Genomic DNA, 24,387 nt, shown 5'->3' on the forward strand with positions numbered 1-24,387 from the left:
GACAATGAATGATGGGCTGCAGGATGTGGGCTCAGAGAAGTGATCCAAGAGGTGCTCCCTCCCACAACCCAGTTCACTGCCTGGACTAGTACCCAGAGTAAAGCAAAAAACATAGCTGAGCCTGGGATCTCACTGAGCTGAGAGTAGAGATCAGATTTCAAGGAGGCTGAGGAGGCCGCAAGGTAGAGTTCTGGAAAGGAAGGAGCTCCAGATGTCTGCAAGGGATGCTCTCAAGTCTTTGCTTAGTTCCAGACCATGAATGTGTAGTTAATGCCACTGGGTTGGACAAAGAACCACTAGGAGAACCATAGGCAGAACCATTTCCAGAGTTTGTGCAGAGGACCGATGATGTCATGTGTACAATGCACAGCATGCAATCAAAAATTACTAGATACACCAGGAGGCAGGAAAGCATGATCTAACAAAAAAACCAGTCAAAAGAAATGTGAAAGATGTTGGACTTTGCCATAAGGAAATTAAAACTCATTGTAGCTACATGAAAGTCTTAAAAAGGAAGTGAACATAGCGAGAAACAGAAGTATAGATATAAAAAAAGAACCAATTGGAACTAGAAATGAAAAACATGATATCTGAATTGAAAGTTTCACTGGGGCAGATCAACTGCTGATGAGACACTGCAGAAAAAAGATGCAGCAATCAGATCCATCAGATACAAAAATGGTCACTGAGGCTCTACTGCTTTGCCGCAGAATATAGGACACCAGCAAGGGTGAAATAAGAGGACAGGATCGGGGAGGGATAGGAAAATGCCTGAAGGAACAAGGGCTGAAGGTTTTCCAGCTATGATGAAAACCCTATGCCCACAGACACAACATGCTCAAGCCCCAGGCAAGATAAAGCAGAGAAGGTAAATTGTGTGAAGCCCCTGGGGTGCACTGTTTCATCTTCCTGCCCGCTGTGTGAAGCATGAGCCTGCTTTCCTACCACTTAGGTCTCTGCATGGAGGATACTTTCTCAGGTTACCCCACATCTGTCAAAGTGTGCGGCAGCCACCGTGGACTCTGGCCCCAGCCTTGTATCCAAGGTGCGGCCCCCCCATCTCCATGATGACCATTGCCCAGTAACAACACACAATGCAGCCCCCACCTGTGCTGCAGAATGTGATACCGGCCTTGACAACTCAAATACAGCAGTGAGTTTCTGGAAAGGTGTTGATCAGAGCTTGGTTGCAGGGCCTCCCCGGTATGGAGCTGTGAGGATCTTGGGAGTCAGCTGCCTCATTGCCAGGAGGAGGAACCGCAACAACTGGGTGGATTCCACCCTTCCCACAGAGCTGGGCCTCTCTAACCGCTCCTGGGCCTCCTCCCCACACGCCTCCTCAGAGGGCAAGAGCATGGTTTGTGGTCACTGCTGCTGGCCAGGGAGACTCGGCGGGGGGGGGGGGGGAGGTACTGGTCTGAGGGCAGCAGCCACTCCTTGGTTAGCTGATGGCCATGTGCAGAGGGAACACAGACACTATCACAGTGAAAGTAGGAGGCGGCAGGGTCTACTTGCAATCTGCTGGGGCTTGGGGTGGGGAAAAGGTCAGGATAGCGGGCAAGTTATCTAAAAATAATTTCAATATATCAAAGGCACCAGCCATCTCATTCTTCCTCCTTCAACAAGATTCAGCCTTTGAAAGCCTTGCTCTGCCTTTTCTTTAATATAGGGAATATAAAGCATAAAATTTTCCAAGAGATGGGGGCAGGGATAAGACATCCCACTGAGCCTACTGATAGGTGCTGGAGCCCCCACTGGGGCAGACAGAAGTGGAGAACCCCGAGGTGGCAGTGTCCACCTGCCTGGTCAGGAGCACACCAAGCCCTGAGCCTAGAAGGGCCCCTGTGGACACACCACCATCCATATGCCAACAGGAACCTGGAGCCCCTCTCCCTACCCGCCTCACACTAGCATCTCCCTGGACCAGCAGATGGAGCCCCAAATCTCTCTGTCCCCCATTTCCTACTTGCCAGACTGCCGTTGCCTCCCTTTGGGAGCTTTTTGGATCTTCACTCCTCTGTGGGGTTTCTGAGCCAGGCCCACGAAAGCCACCAGCCAAGGACTCCACCTGCTACCCCCTGTGCACACTGCACAAAGGACAGCCCAATGCTTGATCATTTGGTCAAAGGAGAGATGTGTATCATCTACAAGGTGGGCTCAGCTGGAAGGCAGGGCCCAGGTTGAAATGGTGGGGTGCCCAGAACCATGCTCCATGCATCTGCAGAAGCAGCTTCTGGCCCCCAGATGTCCATGGTAGAGACGTATGGAACAACATCATACCCAGCCAGAGGCACCTAGGAGAGGCAAAGGCAGCAAGGACTCTGGGATTACAGGGGCCAAGGCTGAGCTCAGGTCTCCTGGTCTCACTACATGAACAAAGATGGAATGTGAAGGAAGCACCACAGGAAAGCCCAGGCCCAGCTACTCTGCCTCCCCATGCTCTGTTCTGGTTCCCCCAACCAGTGGGGCCACACAGAGGGAGGACAGGACCCATGTGTTTGTACAACTGAAGCTTATCAACTCAAAACTCACAGCGACAGCAAAACAGGGATTAAGGCCCCAGGCCAACCAAAGCTGCACCCACCTGGAGACACATTTGGCTAGGGCTGATGGTTTGGTTAAAAAGGAAAACAAACTACGGTTGCAAAATAAAGAAGATGGGGAACCCAGTATCCTTGTGTTATAGTTTGTGTCTGGATGTCCCCTCAAAGCCTCATACAGTCATGGAGCGGGCTTCTACAGTTTTTGATTGACTCACGGTCCAATGGGGTTATGGGGTGAGCGCTGGCATTCTGGATGTGAGTGCTACACCCACCCTACACTGGTGTAGCAGGGTGGGTAGCCTGCATACAATGTAAGGAAGGGAAAGTGGCTTGCTCTCTGCTGCTCCTCCCTTTTTGCTTTTGCTGTTTTCTGCTGCCATGAACTGTTGCCCTCTGCCATATGTCACTCTGCCTTGGAGCCAGCCAAGTATGAACTGAAACCTCCACAAACTGTGAGCTAAATAAACCTGATCTTCCTTAATCTGGGGCGTCAGGTATTTTGTCTCAGCAACGAGAGAAAAGTAACTTAGACACCCTGGGCCAGCCCAGAGAGGGGGCTCCAGGGACAGGTCCTCTGGGCCCACCTCCTGGCAGAGGGCCCTGCTGGAGCTACAGTCTCCCAAGCCTCAGTTTCCCAGATGTATGGGCCTCACGGTACTGTGTACACGACAGCCTCCAAGGGCAAGCACTGCCCATCATTTCTGCCAGCAGACCTCACCCAGCAAAGCCTCAGCTGTAAGGTGGCTGCAGTCCCTCTTCATTCCACTGTGGCTGTGAAGGACTTTCCAAAGGCCTGCAGAGCCAGCTGAAGCTGGGGCCCATACACACTGCAGTAATAAGGAGGCTGGGGGACTCACACAGGTGACCTTGCGGTAGATCTGGGCAGCATTCTGGCACTCCGAGTAGGGGTACTCTGAGGTAGCCATCTCCAGCATGCACATTCCGAAGGCGTAGACATCCACAGACTCATCGTAGTGCTCCTCATACATTTCTGGCGCCATGAACTCAGGCGTACCTGGGCCAGGAGCAAATATGTAGTCAGCTGGCCATACCCAAGAATGCTGGGAGCCAGTGCCCAGGGGCCCCTTCAGCCTCTCAGACCCCCCCACCTGTCACCCTACTGTCTGTCCTGTGGCATCCTAAGAACACCCACCTTTACAATGTCTGTCCTAGAATCCAGGATTCAAACAGATGTTCTCCATAGTTTCTAAAACTCCCACCTGGAGCCTCATGATTCCAGGGTTAGCAGTCAGCTCAAAGCACCATCTGCCTGCCCGGAGGACTTCCTAGGACACACCCGTCCCCTTCGCACACCCCTCACCTGTGTGTGGGTATTGGGCCTCTGAGGACAGGCTCTGCATGGGCTGCACTCAGACTTTCAGGGGCAGCCAAATACCCAGTGGTCACCACAGAGCTGCTTCTAACTGCAGAAGCCCAGAGAGGCCTAAGTGTCCCTGGGCAGGGCCATGGCTGGGGTCATCGCACACCACAGTGGTGAGTGTCACGCAGCACACACAATTGTCCTTACCACAGAACATAGTACCGTGGCTGGAAAACTGCACCCACCTGACATTAACCACAGAGACACTAAGACAGGAATCACTGGTGGTGTGTTAAACACAAAAGGAGTAAGACAGTGTTTGACCCAAACCCTGAAGGACCCAGAAACTAATGATAGGTTTGATAAATAATACAAGTGCACCAGCTTATGGCCTCACCTACGTAAAATGGCACACACAGCCAGGGGAGGGGGCCACCCCTGATTTTCCTTTTAATTACTTTACTTATGGGGCTGTACGTTTTTCTTTAATAAGCTTCTGCTTTAATAATCACAAAAGACTTTCATTAAAGTAAGTCCAACAGAGTGTTGAGTTGGATTCAATGAACAGGAATCAGAGACTTTAATAGAGCGGCTTTTAACATCTGTGCGTTTGCTGGCTTTGCAAGAGTTTTCCAAATTGTTCTAGTGTTTCTTTAAAGTAGATGCAAAATTGTACAAACTAATTCACTGCAGTAAAAAGCACATGTCAAGGTTTCTTTTACCCATCATTCAATTTAACACATGTTATAGTGAAGCTTTGGGGAAAGCAGAACTGTGCTCAGGGTTACGTATAGTACAGACCTCTCGCACGGCCCACCAGAACAGCAGGGGCTGACTGCAGTCGGGGCACCTTGCTTTAGAAAGTTTTCTCCTTTTGGGTTAAGAACCACATGGTTATTCTGAATTTTTTTTTTTACAATAGGTTGATATTTTGAAGGTTTTTTTTTTTTCCATCCCTAAGCCTGTCACAGAATTATGACCATGCTGCCCATGCTGAGGCCAAAAGAAAAGCGGCCATAAAAACCACAGCCACTCAGAATCCAGGCTGGTGACAACACAAACACCTGTTCTAGGCCCCCTCCTTCCCTGTCACACCCTGGGGTCCCCCAGCAGACACCCCTAAGGAGCTCACCACCTGCTGCACAGGCCTAATTGCCCATCTTGGCCACTAAGGTAGGCCTGCCATGGTGCAAGATGAAGTACACCAAAATGCAAGGCTCACCGGGAAGCCCCAAGCTGCAGGAAGGGCTCGCTCCTCAGGACTGCCTCCATTGCTACAATGCCACCCACCTAACCAAGTCCCATGAGGCCATCCGCCAGCGAGCATGTGGGACAATCCACCCTGTGATGACAGGGAAAAACCACAGCAAAGCCCTTTCCTGCCGGAGGCGTAGGCAGAGTCACAAGGGGTGTGTCCTGGGCCTTTAGGTAGCCACATCTACCACAGAGACAAGCATGCTGGGAGCCTGGTCCCAGAGCTGCTAGGCAGGAGTCAGGGAGCTGAGCTGGCCACTCCCTGCCACCTGCAAGGACCCCCAACTCACCCAGCTGTCCACAGAGAAGCCAGGGCCCAGGTGGAGGCAGCAGTGTCCCAGGCCTGGCTTCTTTGTGACCTGCAGGAACTCAGGACCCTGCTCATCAAGCAACACCCCAACACCCCAGATGCCTTGCTCTGGGAGATGGGGGGCCAGCTCAGAAAGGGGCACAGAGACCCCAAGAATGCCTCATCTACATATATGCTTGGACACTGATACCCTCAGTTGTGCTTCCTTTCCTTCACACTACAGCCATTTAAATCTAAAATGTAGAAACATTTGTGTGCTGTGTGTGTGCAAATACATCCAGTGGACAGTCCTAACCTCCATTCAGCTTCGGGTTTAGCCGCTTGGTATAGAACTGTCTGTCCTGGACCCCACCCACAGCACCCCTCACACCTGCTGCACCCTGAGTACAGATATTTCAGGCCTCATCTGCCATCCCTGGGCCCAGCCACAGCCGTGACATCAGGTACTGGGGACCTCGCCTCCGGCAGTCCTCTCCCCTATCCTCCTGCAGGAGGCAGTAAGAGCGGCACGGACGGCTACAGCCTTTCTTCTGCTTTTTAACAGAGCAGTGCCTGTGGCCCAGCCCTTTGCCACCAATGGGGAAGGGCCGCATCCCAGGTCCTGGCAGAAGTGCAGTGAGGATGCACTTGGTCCAGCCTGAAGTTAAAAATCAGCCTGTATCCCATGGAAACCATTTCTGGGTGCTAATGGAAGCAACTTCCTGTATGAAATCAAAGCCCTATTTCCTAGCCTTGCCTGTCTTCATTTACATTAGGACAAAACCAAACCAACACAGTTGGCCCTTGCCCACCTTCTCAGCAGACAGACCTAACTAACCTGCCTCCTTTCTCCCAAGGGTCCCCTCATGGTCCAGAGCCCCTGAGTGTTCATCTCTAACTGTCAGGAGCCAACAGTGCCATCAGCCTGGGCCAGCCTGCAGTCCTTTCTAGAGTAGCCTCCCTCGGCTCACTTTGGCCTCCTCCCTAGTTCCCTCTGCACTGGGCCTAGTTCTACCATTGCCACCTCCAGGAAGCCTTCCTGGAGGAACCGCACCAGCCCCAGGGCCCTGCTTGCTGCAGGGAGGGTGTGGACACCCTGCAGCAGGCAGGACTACATCTACCTATCCCTATGCCCTCAAGCTCAGCACACGCAAACCAGCAAAACCCACACCGTGGAGGTGTGAGAACCAATGCAGTCAAAGCCCGCCTGTTACACCTATGTCCTCCCCTGGCACTGAGTCATGACAACAGCAGCCCTGATGCTGAGAAGTAGCAGCCAGACCTCCAACCTCCACATCTGAAGGGTAAACCCAGGGCCCGCAAGAGAAACCCTGAGGGCTATGGCAAGAACATCCATTCACTCCTGCTTCCAAGGAACTGGACGGATGGACACACACACACACACACACACACACACACACACACACACACACTCATGGGGGTTGAGGCTGTCCTAACGGACTGAGGACTCCAAAGGGGCCAAGCCTGCTGGCCACAGGTAGGTGTGAGTTAACACCCCTCCCAGGTAGGGCTGACCACTAAGAGACCTGGGAGACAGGCTCCTATTTAAAGGCCTAGGCTCACCTGGGAAACAGGCCTGGGAGTGCCCCGCCTGCCCGCAGCCCTTCACCCAGCTGCTAGCCTTGCCCTGGTAACAAGCCTTATTGTCCATGGGCAGAGGCAGCTGAGGACACTCCTGGTGCCAGCCTCACAAACCCAGGCTTCCTGGGCTCCAGCTGAACCAAAGCCAGGGTGACCAGGGATACCCCATAAACCCAGGCACCTAAGTGTGAGACACAGTGTCCCACCGTGCCTGCCAGAAACAGCCAGCCTTCATCTCAACCCACTCACATCACCCAACCTGGCGATGGGAAACCTTGTTCCCAAGTAAGCAAAGAGCCTGCTGGCCAGGAGCTTGCTAGGTGCCTCAGCTTGGGGGATGGGGCGCACTTTGTCCTGAATGTTTACTTCTCAGGTGTCACCTAAGTGGCCTTCCTGCCACCTGTCTGAGCCCAGGGACCGAGACCAGGATTCACTTACAAGATCAAATCTGCAAAATCTACTGCCCAGAGCTCAGAGCTGGGATGTGCTCAGAGCCCCAAGCCCTGGAGCCCCACTCTCACCCCTCCAAGATGGAGCCCAGAAGCTTGCTTGCCTGTCTCATCCACTTCACGGACAGGAAAACTGAGGCCTGGGGCAGTCCCTGCTCCACACCACCCAGCTCCCTGGGGGCTACCAGAGACCTTGTGTTCGAAGGCCACACCTCACCCCAGCCATCAGCTGCCCTGCCTCAGCTGTCACTCACATTCCAAATACACTACTCCAACCACAGCAGTTCCCAGAGAATAGCAAGAGTCGTTTTTCCCAAAGAGGCCAAGTTTTGTCCCCAAACATACAACAAAACCATGAATTTACAAAGCAGCAAAACCAACAACTCATGATCCTACTGGGACCTAGTGGACCTTTAGTGCCACCACACCACTGAGGCTGGGCACACAGCACACCGTGGATCCGCTGTCTCCCCACAGCAGCTATAGGCCAGCTCCCCTCGCAACCTCTGGCCCAGGGAGCCTCCCCAGCAAGGCAGTCAGAGGGCTTCTCAGAAGAGGGCATCCAAGCCAGACCGAGGACAAAACAAGGCCACAATGGCCAGCAGGGGCCCTCAGCACCTGCTCCCACAGTACATAGGCACCACTCTGGACCCCTCTTCCAGCTCTGTCTGTCCCCAAACACCCTAAGCTGTCACCTCCACCTACTGAGAGCGGCTCCAGCACCAATTACCACAAGCTCCCTAGTTCCTCTGTGGCCAGGGCCTCCTCCCCGATCCCAAGTGACCACAGTGCCCACGGACACCGCGGAAAGTTGGCATCCAGCCTACCATGCCCACTGGGCACTCAGAGCTGGCACGAAACAGAGCCAGGGAATTAACACAGACCCCTCCAGGCCCCAAGTGTGGCAGGGCAGGGGCAGCACGGCCCCCACAGGGCAGGTCCCCTGGCTGAGCCACCAGAGTCCAGGAAGGACAGTTGAGGCACCCAGCCTGAGGCCACCATGCCCAATGCTCCTTCTCCTGGGTTTCCCACACCAGTCTGAGGGGGTTGAGCAAAAGCAGACGCTGTCAGGCTCTCAAATGCCACTTAATCCTCAGGGGTTTCCTAGCCTGGAGAGGAGACTCAGGCTTACCTATCACACTTTTGGCAAATGATGCTCTTTTGAGAGTGGCCAGGCCCAAATCACCAATCTTTACAGAGCCAGTGGGCCCAGTGATAAAGATGTTGTCACACTTCAGGTCTCGGTGGATGATGGGCGGCGTCCGCGTGTGCAGGAAGAGCAGTCCCTTCAGGATCTGCCGGCACCAGCTGCGCAGCACCTTGGGCTTCATCACTTTGAACCGTTTCAGGTACCTGGGAGGGGGCACAGGGCAGTGCACAGTTTGAGCCGCAGGCCCGCGCAAAGGACCTGCCTAGCACCAGCCAGTTTCAAAGCCTGTGCACACACACGTGGTGCCTATGACAGGCAGCAAAGCTGAGAGAGGATGGCCGGGCAGTTCTGCTCCAGGTCACAGAGCGGGAGTCAAGGCAGCCAGCCAGGCCAGGACCATGACCCTCTGCTTGTTTCTTGCACTGGGGGCCTCGATACTAAAGTTCACGCCATGCACAATGCTGATCTCACCCTGACATGGCACCAAGATCAGCTGAGAGCCGGCCCCAGCAGGACAAGGCCGCAACCAGCAGCGCTCAGGGTGAGGATTAGAGTTAGGGGATCCCAGGGCCTGTGGGAATACCCAGGGCCAGAGGTCAAGAAAGCCAGGCCCTCCCTGCAACTGCCTCTGTGACCCGCTCTGAGGCGTCCCTGAAGAGGAGCCAGCAGGGGCTGGGAACAGGGATCCTTCCTTGCTGCACCTTCATCTATGAGTGAAAATGCCTGGTGACAGGGGGGCAGCAAGGCCCTACCAAGGCGCAAGGTGAAAACACCTCAGATGAGCCCAGGCTGCGACCACTGGAAAGGAAGCCTCCCGTCCCCACAGTGTGGACAAGGGCCTCAGGGAGAAGCAGCAAGCTGCCACCTGGCTCTGGCCCCTCCCCAGGCCCCTGGTGCAGACTGCTTCTGAGCACCACTATGTGCCAGGCAGGCTCCCAGGCAGAAACAGTACACCGGCCAGAAATAAGACCCCAGACAGAAGCGATGAGCAAACCCCAGGAAGAGATGGTGAGGACACTTCCCAGTCATGTCCTGGGGACGGGTCCCCTCTGTCACAGGAAGCCAGAGGGAGCCAAAGGTTAGAAGGAACTGCTCAGTTTCTTTGATTTGTGTCTTCTCATTTGGGGAAGGGGCTTCCTATTGCCTGGAGATGAAAGCTTATCACCCAAGGGGACACTTCCGAGAGGCAGGAAGTGGATTGTGGACAGCAGCTAGGATGCTCCTGAAGTCCAGGACCTCAGTTTCCCCATCCACCCCTCTCCACACACACACATGCACAACACTCATGACCAACACTCCCCAGCCCACAGGCGGGCAGCACTCACGTCTTCAGCGTCCCTGAGGTCATCAGCTCGGTCACTAGAACGATACACCGCTTGCCCTTGGCACTGGACTCCCAGAAGTCATAGAAGCGCACGATGTTGGGGTGCTGCAGGCCTTTCAGCATCTCTGCCTCCTCCTTGAATCGCTGCCGCTCCAGCTTGGTGAGCTTTCGGTCCTAGCGCGACACAGACAGGAGTGAGCAGCGCTCGTGGGCCTCACCACTGCTCTCCCATACCTTAGTTGGGAGAGCACAGGCGCAGGGAGACACAGGAAGGTCAGGCACGTGTGGCAGAATCCACCCTCCCTCTCTACCCACAGAAAGGCAAGTAGGCTAGGGCTCAGGATGGCCCCACAGAAGGACCTTTGCAAAGAACAGTTTCAGGAAGCCAGAGCTGGCTTGTGATGCACACTGCCAAGCTCACACAGTTTCCTTAAAAACACTTCAGAGGCCTCCGTTCCCTCAGCAACCATTTACTTTCTGTTTGTTAAAAGAAGGAAACATCGTTCTGCTTCTCATGTACACACAGCTCGAATGACGCGCTCAAGGCCCCAGAGACTAGACCTAAGGAGACAGTGAAGGGGGCCAGGGACCACGGGGAAGGAAAAGCATCCTGCTGGGGCAGGAGGACACAGCACACTTTCCTGGCAAAACAAACCGACTGACCTTAAGCTTAACAGGGGTCAACAAACACTGAAGGACCCTCCTGGGGCGTGTGTGCTGGGTGTCCCCACCCAAGAGCTCTGCCCACAGTCACACCATCACTGTGCATCACATCCGCCTCGTCCCACCACTGCCATCCTTGCCCACTGGCCTCAGTGCCCACCACCCCACCCCTACTCCCCACCCAGCCCCCCGTCTCATTCCCCACTACAGCCTCCTTCCCTTCCCCAAATCCTTCTCACCACAGAGCACTCAAAAGAAACCCGAAGGGCTCACCCAGCCCCAGAGACTGTACACATCCACCTTCATCCCACAAGATGAGGCCCGGCGCTGTAGGCACAGCCATGGCCTCTCCCAAGGCCAAAAGCGCACTGTACCCCGCTCGCCCAGGGTCACCGCCCAGTCCTGCCCGGAGTAGCTCACAGAGCAATGCCTGCCTCCTCCTGCCCAGGAACCATGGGAACGTGGGAACAAGATGTGTGTGCGAAAGGAAACCATAAACACATCTAAGACAGCAGAAATCTGAGCAACTCCAGGAGTCTGAAAGCAGGTGGATTGGGAGAGATGGTGGGAGATGAGAGCTGAAAGAGAACGTAAGCCAAGGCCCCCAGGCTCCCTCTGGAAGTCCCCAAGGAGTGCAAAGCCAGGCTCGAACCCAGAGAGGACAGGTGGAACGTCGGGTCAAGGCAAGGGTCATCTTGCTAAGGATTATGTCCCAGATGGTGGCTGCACCAGGATGCTGTTCTTCCCCCGGCCGCCAATTCATTCCCTCCACCCACAATCCCTTCAGCCGCCCTCAGTCATCCATGGGACAAGACAGCAGCCATCACCATAGAGCCAGACAGCCAAGAGAAACCATCAGCACGGCCACATCCAGAAAGACAGATAATTCAGGGCTGAGGGCAACTTGGAAAGCATCTTAATTAATGTTCTCATAAGACCCAGGATGTGGGCATGCATATGTAAAAGCAAGCTTCCATTTAAAAAGGAGCAATCACGAAAGAGTTCCTGCAAATTAAAGCTGGGTTAGTCTTCCTAAAAAGCTCAATGTTTTAAGAATAAAATATTCCAGCCTGGTCTGTAATCCCACCTGTAATCCCAGCACTCTGACAGGCTGACGCAGGAAGATCACACATTCCAGCCCAGCCTGGGAAACTTAAGTAATACAAAGCAATCCCATCTCAAAAACAAAAAATAAGAAAAGGGTTTGCGGGGGGGAGGTGCTGGGGATTTAGGTCAGCGGCACAGCACCTGCCTGGCAAGTGCGAGGTCGTGAGTTTGATTCCTGCTATCGGAAAAAAACCAAAACTAAAAAAAAAAGAGTTTGGGATGTAGTTCAGTTCAACAACCCTGGGTTTAAACCCCAGTACTTGGGGCTGGGGATTTAGCTCAGTGGCAAAAGCGCCTGCCTCGCAAGCGCAAGGTCGTGAGTTTGGTTCCCAGTACCGGAGAAAAACCAAAACCAAAAAAAAAAATAAAATAAAATAAACCCCAGTACTGAAAACAAAGAAGATACTCCCTAATCCAATAAAATATTAAGTATGAAAATGTTAATCTTTAATCTGGATAATAAAATGGAAATATGTTCCACTCATTAAAATGATTATTTATGTAAGAAAATAAAAGCCATCCTACAAACTTCGATAAGAATCTCTCTCTCTCTCCCCACCCAACCTACTCTCTCCCTCACTCCCATCATATACATATATAAAAAGACTCAGACCCCAAATATAGAGAGCTTCTATAACTCAAAAAAAAAAAAATGTGAACAAATACTTTACCAAAAAAGATACAGAAATGGTCAATAGCACTTGAACTGGAAAATGCTGATTAGGACCACCCAAAGTACATTCTCTCCTCTCTCTCTCTCTGTCTCTCTCTCTGTCTCTCTCTCTGTCTGTCTGTCTCTCTCTCTCTCTCTCTCTCTCTCTTTCTCTCTTTCTCTCTCAGGGGCCAGATTTAAATCTGAAAGCCTGATCATTGTTGCTCCTGGGACAAACCTTGGTGGGATCACATCCGCCCTCCATCCAGACATTCCCCTCCTGGAGAGCCACACAAGTGAAAGAAAACGTAAGTCTACAAAGGATAGCACATGGAGGAAGTGCATAGCATCTCCCTTCGCCACGGTCCCATCTGGAAGTAACTAAAACATGTACAGCCAGGTGAACGAAAACCAGGCTGTGGTACAACCATCACAGAGGAATATGGCTCAGCAGCAAAAGGGAAACTCCTGATTCCCCCAACACTATGGGTGAATCCTAAAAGCATCAAGCTGAACAAAAGAAGTCAGACCATGTGGTACAATCCCATTTTGATGAGAAACTCCAGAAAAGACAGCACTACAAGCGGTCTCCATTAGAACAGCACAGCCTCTGCGGTAGGCATCAGCAGGAACTGAGAGACCAGGGGGGCAAAGGAATGTTCTACACCTTTGTAGAACATGCTACAGAGCTTGTGGACTGTCCCTATATGCATCTGTCAAAGTCTGTCAGCTAGTATATTTCAGGTATGTTTCACTGTACTTAAATTACACTTCAATTTTGAAAAAAAAAAAAAAAAAATCCAAAGACCAAATTAGAAGGAGAAGTAGAAGAAAAATGAGAAAAAAACATTAAGAGACATGAACGAACCATCTGGAAACCAGGCAACTATGAAACAAGAATCCTAACACCGGACATCATAAAGGATAAATAGACAGTGAAATAGCTTTTTTCCTGAACTGAAAGAAAATAATTTAGGATAAAAGGGCTAGGTCAGAGTAAATGAAAAATGATCTATCTCTAGCTCTGTTCCTGGAAATTTCAGACTCCTGAGTCATGACAGCAAGTCCTATCTGCAAAGGAGCAACCCAGGCCGGCTGCAAGGCTCATCCATGAGCAGCATCCTCAAGGGGCAGACCTAGAATCCTATATCCAGCCAAACATATACCCTGCCAGGTGTTAATTCATTAATTAATCTACTCAGACCCCCTTTCCTACATGCAAGGACTCAGAGTTCAATTCCCACATATCCTAGGCGAATCAACCTCCCGGGAGAAGTTTTGCCACAAGACATGGCACAATGCAATGGAAAGAGATGTGGCTGAGCTGATCCTTCTGTCAAGGGGAAGAAGGCAGCTGGGAAAGACATGGGCCATCAGCCAAGTTGGCTAGGCTGGAAAGACTTTCAGGGTAACAACCTTTCATCTACAATTTGGACCTACTCATGGACTCCAGGGGAACCTCACAGCGACACACTCAGTCTAAGTCACTTACACCACAATGTTAGCATCCACCAACAGCAAGGTGTGGAAGGTTTCCTGTGGCTTCACAGAAAGACGTTCATGTCATAAACAACATAACTAACAAAAATGGGAGGCAGAGGAAAGTAACCAGCATTGCTACAATCCTTTTTTTCCCCCAAGTACTGGTAATTAAATCCCAAGGCCTTGGCACAGGCTAGGTAAGTGGTCTACCATCTACCACTAAACTACACCCCAGCACCTACAATCCTCATTTCTAGTCAAGTGCTCCACCACTGAGCTACATCCTTGCCAGTCAATCCTCATTTTTGATGGCCAATACCAGCCAGATTAATCAAACATGAAAGTAAGAAATTGTTAGCCTTTGTCCTCTTGGAGTAGACAGAGAAGGGGAGCGGAGATCTCATTGTATAGCCTATACTGCTAGGCAGTTTTTGGTTTGGTTTGGGTTTTTGAGACAGGGTCTCACTTTGTAGTGCAGGCTGGCCTGCAGCTCACTATGTAGCCCAGGCTGGCCTCAAACTCATGGCAATCTTCCTGCCTCTCAAATCCTCGGATTATAGGTGTATGCCACCAAGCCTGTCTATTTTGTTTTTTGAAACAGTCTCCCTAAATTCCCCAGCTTGACTCGAACTTACAATCTTCCTGCCTCAACCTAAGTGCTAGACTTACAGATGTGTGTGCCACTGTGGATGGCTATCGGGCTGTTTTTATCAACGTAACAAGCTGCTTGGTCATCTGAAGACCAGCATGTCCTACTTTTTTTTTTTTTTTTTTTGGTCTTTTTGAGACAGGGTCTCACTATGGAGTTCAGACTGGCCTTAAGCTCACTTTGTAGCCCAGGCTGGTCTGAAGCTCGCAATGATCCTCCTGCTTCAGCCTCCTGAGTGCTGGGATTATAGGGGTGCACCAACACACCCAGCCAGCACGTCCTCCTCTTAGTACAGTCCTTCACCCCTCACAAGGCCTGTCCAAGTCATCCCCATGCTGGCTCACAGTTCCATGGCCCCACTGGATCCCTGACACGCTGAGGACAGAACCAACCCAGGCACCTGTACGTTGTACACATTGGTGGGGCAAATTCATCAGTTAATCTACTTAGAGAGCCCAGGTCAAAAACAAGGGCAGGAGCAAATCACCCAGTCCCTACCCAACTTCCAAAGCCCACCAGAGCTGTGCAGAGGGACAGGCTCCCAGCCTCTCACCCCCAGGGTTATGCAGACAACTTGTCCCACCTAGACAGGAGCTCCCATCACCCTGCCAGGTCCACATAGCTCACCTCCACCCTAGGTGGTGAAAAACCCATCACATGTTAGAGAAAAAGTGTTCTGGGCCGACGCTGATTCTTCTGTGCTCCAGGAATAGGGCCACAAGGTTGTGCTCAGGCAGGATATGACAGCAGCTTCTAGCAGGGCAGGGGGCCACTTGAAGGATCAGGTCAGACAGCCAGGCGTCAGGACGGGGTAGACAGCCCTGGTACCAACAGGCCTGTGCAGGGCTCCAGGGCCACGTAGGGACACACACCAGGAGGTGCTCCTGGTATTAAACAAAAAGATAAGGGCTCCTGCCTGGAACATGCGGGGGTGTCTGCAGGGGTCCCCTCCTGAGACACCTCAGGCAGCAGCTCTTCCAGAACAGCCCAGATGGGTGGTGGCCAAAGCTGTTGGGCCAATGAGACACATACTTGCTGCTCTCGGAGGGCTGCAGTGTGCTCCTCTTAGCAAAGCGCAGGAACCAAGCTCTCTGAGGAGCAGAACTGCTCAGGACACCACATCTGCTGGAGAAGGTTCAGCCAGCATCCTGGGTGATGATGAGTCTCTCGCTCTCTGCAGCTCCTTGAGGTCATAAACCAAAACCAAACAGAACCTCAAGGCTCTTTGTCTATAACTGTCCTGTGTGGAGCAGAAAACTAGAGCAGGACAGGGCCCAGGTACAGACTCAAATAGGAGATGCTAAGGAAAGACAGCGTGGACCCCAGCCCGAGAGCTTGGGCCTCTCCTTCATGTCATTAACTGCTCACACCCATAATTGACAAACCCCTCAGACAGCAGACAACCTCATGCCTATGTCCCTCATCCCCCTCACCTCCTGCCGGTGTCCGCACTGCTCCAGGGGCCCCTGCATCCCTGCATACTCTGCCCCTTCCTGGTGGACAGCACCTCCGCCACTCATAGGCCCCAGGATTTGCATCAGGTCAGGCGAGGCTGGAGGCCCTGAAGCAGAGAGGACTCGAGATCCAGAAGTCCCTGGCTGGGCAAGTGCACAGCAATGGGGCACCAGGGGAGAATGAGCTGCTCTATCCTCACCAGGCTCCTGGCTGTGCAGGAAACCCCAGGGGAAAGCAGGCAAGCAACAGATGAGAAAACAAGTGAACACACAATAATACACAGGGCTGAAGACGAGGGCCAAGGAACAGGTGGGCAGCAGGGGCCAGGCCACCCTGACCCAGAGAAAAGCCCAAGGAGAACCGCAATCCCGCCCCACTCGGGATGCAAGCTCAGCAGCAGACACAATTTCCCAGCAGGGCTGGGGACAGGCCCTGGGCAGCGGGCTGTGGTGGCTTCAGCTCCCCAGGGCTGACCAGCCACACCCCACACCCACAAGGCCAGCAAAGAGGAGCCAAGAGCTCCTAGGCCTGCTTCCACTAACACTCACCATGGATGTAAACCCTGTTCCCCCAGCAGCCTCCTCTGAAGCAATGCAACACAAGGCTCACAGCACAGCCAGTATGTGCATCTCATCCACGTTCAAAAAAAGGCACCCCTGGCCAGGATAACCACAAGTTCAAGGTCAGCCTGGGCTACTTAGTTCAAGTCCAGTCTGAACTATATAGCAAAATAATCATAAATAAAAATTTTAAAAGACACCAGTTATCAAAGTGAAGTGCTAAGCTGGGTGTGGTGGTGCAGACCTGTAATTTAGCACTCAAATGGCTGAGGCAGGAAGATCACCCAAGTTCAAGGCCAGCCTGAACCACACAGCAAAACTATGCTCCCTGCTACCACCATATAAAAGGGACCAACACTGGACGTGGCCCTGAGGAGTCACAGACAGGGTGACACACATCCAGCATCAGTCACAGACCAGCATGAGGCAACCAGCACAAGACACAGCGGTGCAACCGTGGGTCCTGGGCTGAACGGCTGCAGAGCAGAGCTGCTCAGTGTGTGCCACCGGCCGGTACCCCTGGTACTCAGCCTTCATCAACAGCACCAAGAAGTTCATAGTTCTCTGGAGTGGACACTGCAGCTTGCATGTCTGCCCCCTCCCTGCTCTTGTAAATAACATTTTTTCCTTTAGAAAGGAGGGGAAGCTGGAGAAGGGGCGAGTCAGGTTACTCGCTCTCTCAAATGCCACATGCCCACCTTGCCACCCTCACACAGAAAAGAACCATGCCCTGCCCAGGGGAAGTAGGCACCTCCATGGAGAAAATCAGTTACATTAGTTTGAATGTATGCTTCAAAAGCACTAACTAACCCTAGTTTAATTCTTTTAAATGATGTGGCCAGGTATGGTGGTGCAAGCCTATAATCCCAGCACTCAGGAGGCTGAGGCAGGAGGATCATTGTGAGTTCGAGACCAGCCTGGGCTACAAAGTGAGCTCAAGGCCAGCCTGAACTACACAGCAAGACCCTGTCTCAAAAAGACAAAAAAAAAAAAACCTAAATGATGTGATGGTTCAAGTAAGTAGAGTGTGCAGAGGTCTGGACATTAGAAGTGGCTTGATTAAGGTCCCTCTCCATTTCCAGCTTTTCAGCCCTAGGTACTCTTTAAATTGTTCTCTGACCACTGGGCAAACATCTGTAATCTTGGCAAACATCTGTAATCTTGGCACTGGGGAGGCCAAGTCAAGAGGATCAATTCAAGTTCGAGGCCAACCTGGGCTACAAAGTTGAGTTCAAGGCTAGTCTGCACTACGTAGTGAAACCCTGTCTCAGACCAAAAAAAAATTGTTCTGTGACCTGTTTCCCATTCGATCCAAATGCCACAATGGTCTGAGCCCACCATCTGCGATTTAATTGCTATGAGCGAAGTCAGCCTGAAGTGCAGGCTTGACCCTCCCTTCCACTCCCCCAGACACCAAGGCTGACGCAGCTTTGCTGAGTCTCCTCGGAAGCCCAACCACAGCGCTGTGCCGTGAAGTCACGTGCGCTTTCTGGAGCAGCGCTCTCTTTCAAACCTCCTATGACCGAGGCTCTCAGGGCCAAAGGTGTTTCTTCGGGACTGAGTCACCATTACACATAAGCACTGCGCAATGACCAAAGTGAGGACGGACTTCACTGAAAACACATCTTTACTGAGCTGGTGGTTTTCCTCAACTGTCTCAGCTATCTGTGGCTGAATCTTATCTCTGGAGAGAACCAGGGCCTGGCAGCAAGGCCTGTCCTTGGGCTTGTTCCTGGATTCTCAGAACTTTTTACCCCCACAGCAGATGGTGGAGGAAGCCAGCCGGCCGTAGCGCAGACTCCACACTCCTTCCCTGTACCTGTGAGACCTGGGCCTCCACCCCTCATCGCCCATCCTTCATGGGGAGCAGCAGGCTGCTCCATGGGCCCCACGCACATCACACTGAGCAGCTTCCACTTCTGGCAGGGCCAGCCACCTTCGGAGGGTGGTCAGGTGCGTGAGGGGTGGTTAGAGAGGTGGCCTGAGGAACATGGAGGTTGGTGTTGGGACAGGCCTTGTACGTGGCCCACCCTCCTTCCATCTGGGGCAAAGACAGGCCACTGTGGGGAGTTAGTGCGGCAGGACCCACAGATGGCATCACTTTGGCCAAGAGAAGGAAGCCTGGGGGGAGAACAGGGAGGGTACTGTATGGGGGAACAGACACCCCCAGCAGAGCAGGGCTGGTGTGCTCTGGGCGCCTGAACTGACACTGGGAGCCACGGAGACCCAATGGCAGCCACGAGCCTTCTGGGGGGCCCACTCACCAGCCTGTCCCTCACAAAGCCTCTGCCAGGGCCTCAGCCTCACTCAGGCCACAGGATCATCCAGGCCTCTCCTCCCAGCAGAACCACCACCGGGCTGCCCACAGCCCCCTCAGCCCTGGCATGTGCTGTCCAGCAGCTCTACCCTTAGTGACCACTGTACCCCACTTTCCCCCAAGAAGCCAGGACAGATGCAGGTCTCCTCAGCTATGTGTGAGGCTACACTGACACATGTGGTCCCACAGCACCTGGGCCAGCCCCGCAGACCTGGTCTGGGCCTTGAGGCCATTCTGCACTCAGCCAGGAAACGGAAGAGCTCTGAGAAGGGCCGAGGGCAGGGTGCTGCTTGGAGCCCATCTCTCTGGGAACTGAGCAGAGGGCAGTTCCCACCCTGGGAGGCGGAGTGCGGCTGTGGGCAGACTTTGATCTCAGGAGCTAGGGTCACAGCTGGCTATAGTAAGCCTTCCTTCCTAGGAGGCTGGAGGAGAGACGCATCCACAGGTCCACAACCAACCCTGTGGAGCAAAGTGACAGCAAGGTGGGACCTGAGCGACAGAGGGAGGGGAAAGCAGGCCAGAGGGCCCATTCTATGACAAGGACACGCCCCACCTGTGCTGCCTGGTGAGGCTGAGAGGTGAGCCAGGACCCAACTCCTCCATTTTACTGTGATCCACTCCAACAGAGCGCACAGCTGGTAACAGTCTCAACAGACAAGGCAAGCTGACAGGCTGCCTTGACTGTCACACAGCCAGGGGATGCCACACAGGCCGGTAAGTGGAGGGCTGGCCAGCATAGGCTGTGTATTAAGGTCAGTGCTGGCCTGTGTCCCAGCAGCCTCACTCCCTTCCTCAGGAACCAATGTGTGCCCCTCATCCAGGCACACTCCCAGCCCTGAGTTCAGAACCCTGAGCTGATGGGATGCACCGCTGGCACAACCTCGGGGCCTCTGGTCCACACACCTGCCGGGGGGAGCTCAGGAGGCTCTCATGTCCCAGCTGGCCCTGGCAGATCAGGCCCTCTTCTGGGGACAGACATCCTTAATAAAGACCACAAACTAAAAGCCAAAGACAGGCTGGGAGTGACACACACCTAGTCCTAAAAGGAGAATTCTCTGCAGGGGAAATAAAAGGGGCCAACTCCCCACAATGCACAGCCACACCTTCTAGAAGGAGTCAATCCCCCACAGGTAGAAAACCTAACAGATGTCTGTTGATCTGAGTACAATGCACATGAGCCCCAGACCCAAGGGCTGAAACAGGCCATCCAGGACCGTGGTCAACCCTGTCTGCGGTGCACTAACCAATGAGGACCAGGGGTGTCAGTGGATATAGACCACTCACATTTTAGGGGAACAACTGAGAGAAAGAAACATTCCTTGTTGGGGGCACTGATCCTGGGGCACCCGCCTCAGATGAGAGGGTACACAAGGCCCGCTCCATGTACCTTCCACTCCTGCCCAAGGCAGTGAGGGATGGGCTAAGGGCCATAGGTCCCTGCGTGGCCCAGGGAGAGGCTCAGTACAGTCACTGTTACAGTGATCTCCTCTCTTAGGCCAGACTAGACACCAGCAGAGCTCCCCAACCCACTCAAGTCCTGAGTGTGAGCTACGACATAGGTGCCTGACACCTGACTGTGCTCTCCTGGGGTGGGTCAATGGAGAGACCCAGATAAGGGCTAACTGTGGCAGAGAGTGGTTGGCTTGAAACAACAGACTCACTGAGTCTGGGGGTGCCCTGGCGCTGACCTGCTTTCTGCCAAGACAAGCAGCCTGCAGCAAACACTGAGCAGGAAGGGCCGCAGCAAAGGAGGTCCTCACTATATCCTCCAGGGAACCCGGATGTATTTCTTCACAGGGAAATTCCTCCAACCTTCAGACCCTGACTGGACTAGCAGCCCAAGAAAATGGGAAGGCGACCTTGAGGGCACAAGAGCCAGGAAAATAAACTCCAGGGCATCCTGCTGTGGAAACTCTGCCCAAGGGCCTGCTCTATTCTGCCCTGAGTGGACACTTGAGGTGGCAGAGCCCCATGGGCAGAGGCCAGGTGGCCACACTCCACAAATAGCTACACCACATATCTGGCTTCTAGGAAGGGGGAGCTCCACCCCACAGCCACGACCCTAAAGGGACACCTAAAGATAGAGCTGGACAGCACCATCGCCACAAGTCAGCGGGATTAACACTGTTCAACCCCAAGGACATCTCCCACAGGGAGGCAGGCCAGCTTCAGGGTAAGCCCTGTGGGATTCTTCTCAGACAGCCACAGAGGCTGGTTGTGGGGTCATCCCTCCCCTTGGGCTTGGATTCAAGAGGCCACATTTCATTCACACAGGGTCCAAAGGTTCAGGGCACCCTACCGTGGTCTTTATGAAAAATACAGCGAATGCTTCTGTTGAGTGCCATCCAACAGAAAGGCAGGCTTCTGAAAACATTACAGTGCATCCTCATCCACCTTATTCACTGGATCCGGCACCCTGCAACTACTGGCTCTTCCTCAAAGTCACAATGACCATGAGAGGTAAATATTTTTAGTTGATTCAGAACATTGAGGCAGCCACAACAGCACAACTTAAAAGATACTCAAAAAAGATGACTTCTAGAACTACTTCAGAAAATAGCAAGAACCATAGGATGAATGCGTTTGAAGTGAGGGGGAATATTCTGAGGGTGAGCAGGATTAATGGCAATGTGTCTTTTACTGCAATAAAGTCTTAAATTTAAACATTCACCATATTTTCTGATCACACATCAGCGTTCTGTGGCTAATGAGTACATAAAACAAGGTCAGTTCAAACAGAGGCAGACTGTAAGTGCACACTAGATTTCAGGCATAGCTGTCATTTTTTTAAAAATTCTTAAGGGCCAGGGATATTGCTCAGTGGCACAAGTGCCTGCCTGGCAAGCTCAAAGTCCTGAGTTCAAGTCCCAGTACCAAAAATTTAAATTTAAATTTAAAAATTCCTTAAGCCTCATGAATAACTTTATACTTCTTATGTTTAGAATATTTTTGGTATAAATAATTAAAACTAATCCTATCTGTTCTGTTTATACTTTTAATGTGGTTATGAAGCTGAAAATGACACGTGTGGCTCACATTACCTTTGTACAGGACAGTGCTATTACAGCTTTGGTATCAAGCAGCAAAGTAGAAGCTGAGAAGCTGAGAAGCTGAGCAGTAGTTCAACAACCTAACAAGGCTGGGAAGACAAAAATCCGAGCCCAGAGCTTGTCAAAGAAGAAAGACCTTGGTGAACATGCAGGCCTTCAGATCAGCCATTCCAGAAATGCTAAATACTAAAAGGTCAGATAAAACATTCTCTCTATGACGGGTCAGAGCAGCCCTCATAAAGGCTGAAGCACAGCTTGAAATCAACTCAATTCCAGACTGGATCAGGATGATCTGCTCTTACACTAATTGCCTCCTAAAACCAAAAATAAATCTCTAGAGAGAGATAAAAATCATCCAGAGACTCAAAATTCTCCATAATTTTTAAAGACACCAATAAAAACTGACCAGGCAGACAAAGAGACAAGACCAAATGACAAAAAAAAAAAAAGAAAAAAGAAAAAAGTCAAACAATAACAATACATCCCTAGATGATCCGAATATTACAATTATCAGACAGATTTTAATTACTGGAATGGGTGTGGTCAAGAAAATAAAATAGCAAGATGAATCCTTTCACCATAACTGAAACCTATGAAACAAGAGTCAAATGTAAATTTAAAACTAAAAACTAAAATTAGCAGCTCAATATACAGTAATACCTCAATTCACAAACACTTCTGTTTGCGAATTGAAACAATTCAGTTCGCAAACAAAAGCCATCGGCAAAATCCTGCTTCCATTGACAACCTCTGCATCAGGTTGACAAACATCACCATGGCCATTTTACCCACACAAAGACAAACACAGTCAACATCCCCAAAACTGTAAAGCAAATTAAGTTCAGAAACCGAGGCGCCACTATATAGGTTTAACAACAGATTAAACAAACCAGGCATGGTGGCACACACCTGTAATCCCACCACTCAGGAGGCTGAGGGCAGGAGGATTGTTGCAAGTTCAAGACCAGCCTGGGCTACAAAGTGAGCTCAAGGCCAGCCTGACCTGCATAATGAGACCCTGTCTCAAAAAAGACAAAAAAAAAAAAAAAAAAAAATCAGGTTAAACGAGGTGAAAAGGGATTAGCAAAATGGAAGATAGTCCATGGAAATATACAGACTGAAACATGGACAGCAAAGCAATCAAAGATGTATAGAAGACAGTGATAAGGGGTTCAACCTATGTACACATGGGGTTCTGAAAGAAGAGGGCATATAGAATGGAACCAAGGCAATATTTAAAAAATAAACATCCAACCAGGCACGATGGCACATGCCTGTAATTCCAGCACTTAGGAGGTTAAGGCAGAAGAATCACCATGAGTTCAACGCCAGTGTGGACTAGATAGTGAGTTCAAGGCCAGCCTGAACTACATAGTGAGACCCTATCTCTAAATAAATAAGCAAACATCTTCAATTTTTCCAAAATTGAAGCAAGACATGTATATATAAAAAAAAGCACTATAAACCCCAAGATGATAAATACAAAGAAAACAATGCCTGGGCACATTACATTCAAAAACTAAAAATTCGACACACAAAGAAAATCTTAAAAGCAGCTGGGGGGTAGGGGCAACACATTACTTTCAAAGGAGCGGCTAGTTTATATCAAAGATTAGTAACTCAAGAGCACACATTGCAATCCCCAGCGCTGCCACTAAAAAATTCATAAAACAATGAATAACAAATTTTCTCAGTGCAAAATCCAAATTTTCCAGCGCACAATGATCCAAGAATGCTTCAATTATAGGGTGGACACATTTGTGAACATACTTTTGTTAAAGTTACTATTGCGTGGATGCACGAGTATGTGATTAAATGATGACCCAAAGTTACAAAGATGAAAAATAAAATGAAATGAAGTGACTGATGAAAGAAGCACAGCCTCGCAGAGCCCGCCATCCCAATTATCCCACTCTCCTAAACTGTTCGGCTTTCAGGCCAGGCCTCCCCAGGATGAGCGAAGGAGTGACTGAAGGAATGAGTGAGAATGGTGGAGAATGAATGAATGAGTGGAGAATGAGTGAGTGAGCAAATGAATAAGAGCGCTGGGAGTGAGAATGAATGAGTAGGTGGTGGAGTGTGGAGCTGAGAATAAGCCTTCCCCGGGAGACAACCCCATGGTACCCCATGAGGCCCCAGGGGGAGGCAGTTCTGGTCAGTGGCTGAGTCCCAGCTGCCTCCTTCCTCTGGGCACTGACTGAGACCCACTGGGGAAGGCCCTGCACACAAGGAACCTGGATACTGAGGAGGCTCCACAGCTCCTGCTGCATCATGCATCACAGACTATATGCATCAGGCATTATGATCCATCTCATGTCACATCACATGTCACATGTCACATGCCACACATGCTTCACACAGTCACCTCACAGCACATCATGTCACACCGGACATGAGAATCATGCCACAGCCTTATGTCACATCTTGTAGCACATCATACATGTCACACCTGACACACATGTCACAATCACATTTCATGTCATGCTGAACATATCACAAACCACACACTACAAACTTGGC

The 24,387-nt window shown here is 51.5% G+C and overlaps 1 protein-coding gene across 1 annotated transcript in view; it reads right to left on the reverse strand.

Annotated features, from left to right (window-relative positions):
• The window catches only part of Wnk2 (WNK lysine deficient protein kinase 2), a gene marked incomplete at its 5' end in the record, with an annotated part of 122,274 nt that overhangs the window by 77,145 nt on the left and 20,742 nt on the right, over positions 1-24,387 (reverse strand). The window contains 3 exon segments of the mRNA XM_013506886.1: positions 3,401-3,558; positions 8,591-8,811; positions 9,934-10,106. Of these exon segments, the coding sequence (XP_013362340.1) occupies positions 3,401-3,558; positions 8,591-8,811; positions 9,934-10,106 (552 nt within the window).

This window comes from Chinchilla lanigera, unplaced genomic scaffold, assembly GCF_000276665.1.
Source record: "Chinchilla lanigera isolate Chin_1 unplaced genomic scaffold, ChiLan1.0 scaffold00114, whole genome shotgun sequence".
In the NCBI taxonomy this organism is placed as follows: domain Eukaryota; kingdom Metazoa; phylum Chordata; class Mammalia; order Rodentia; family Chinchillidae; genus Chinchilla; species Chinchilla lanigera.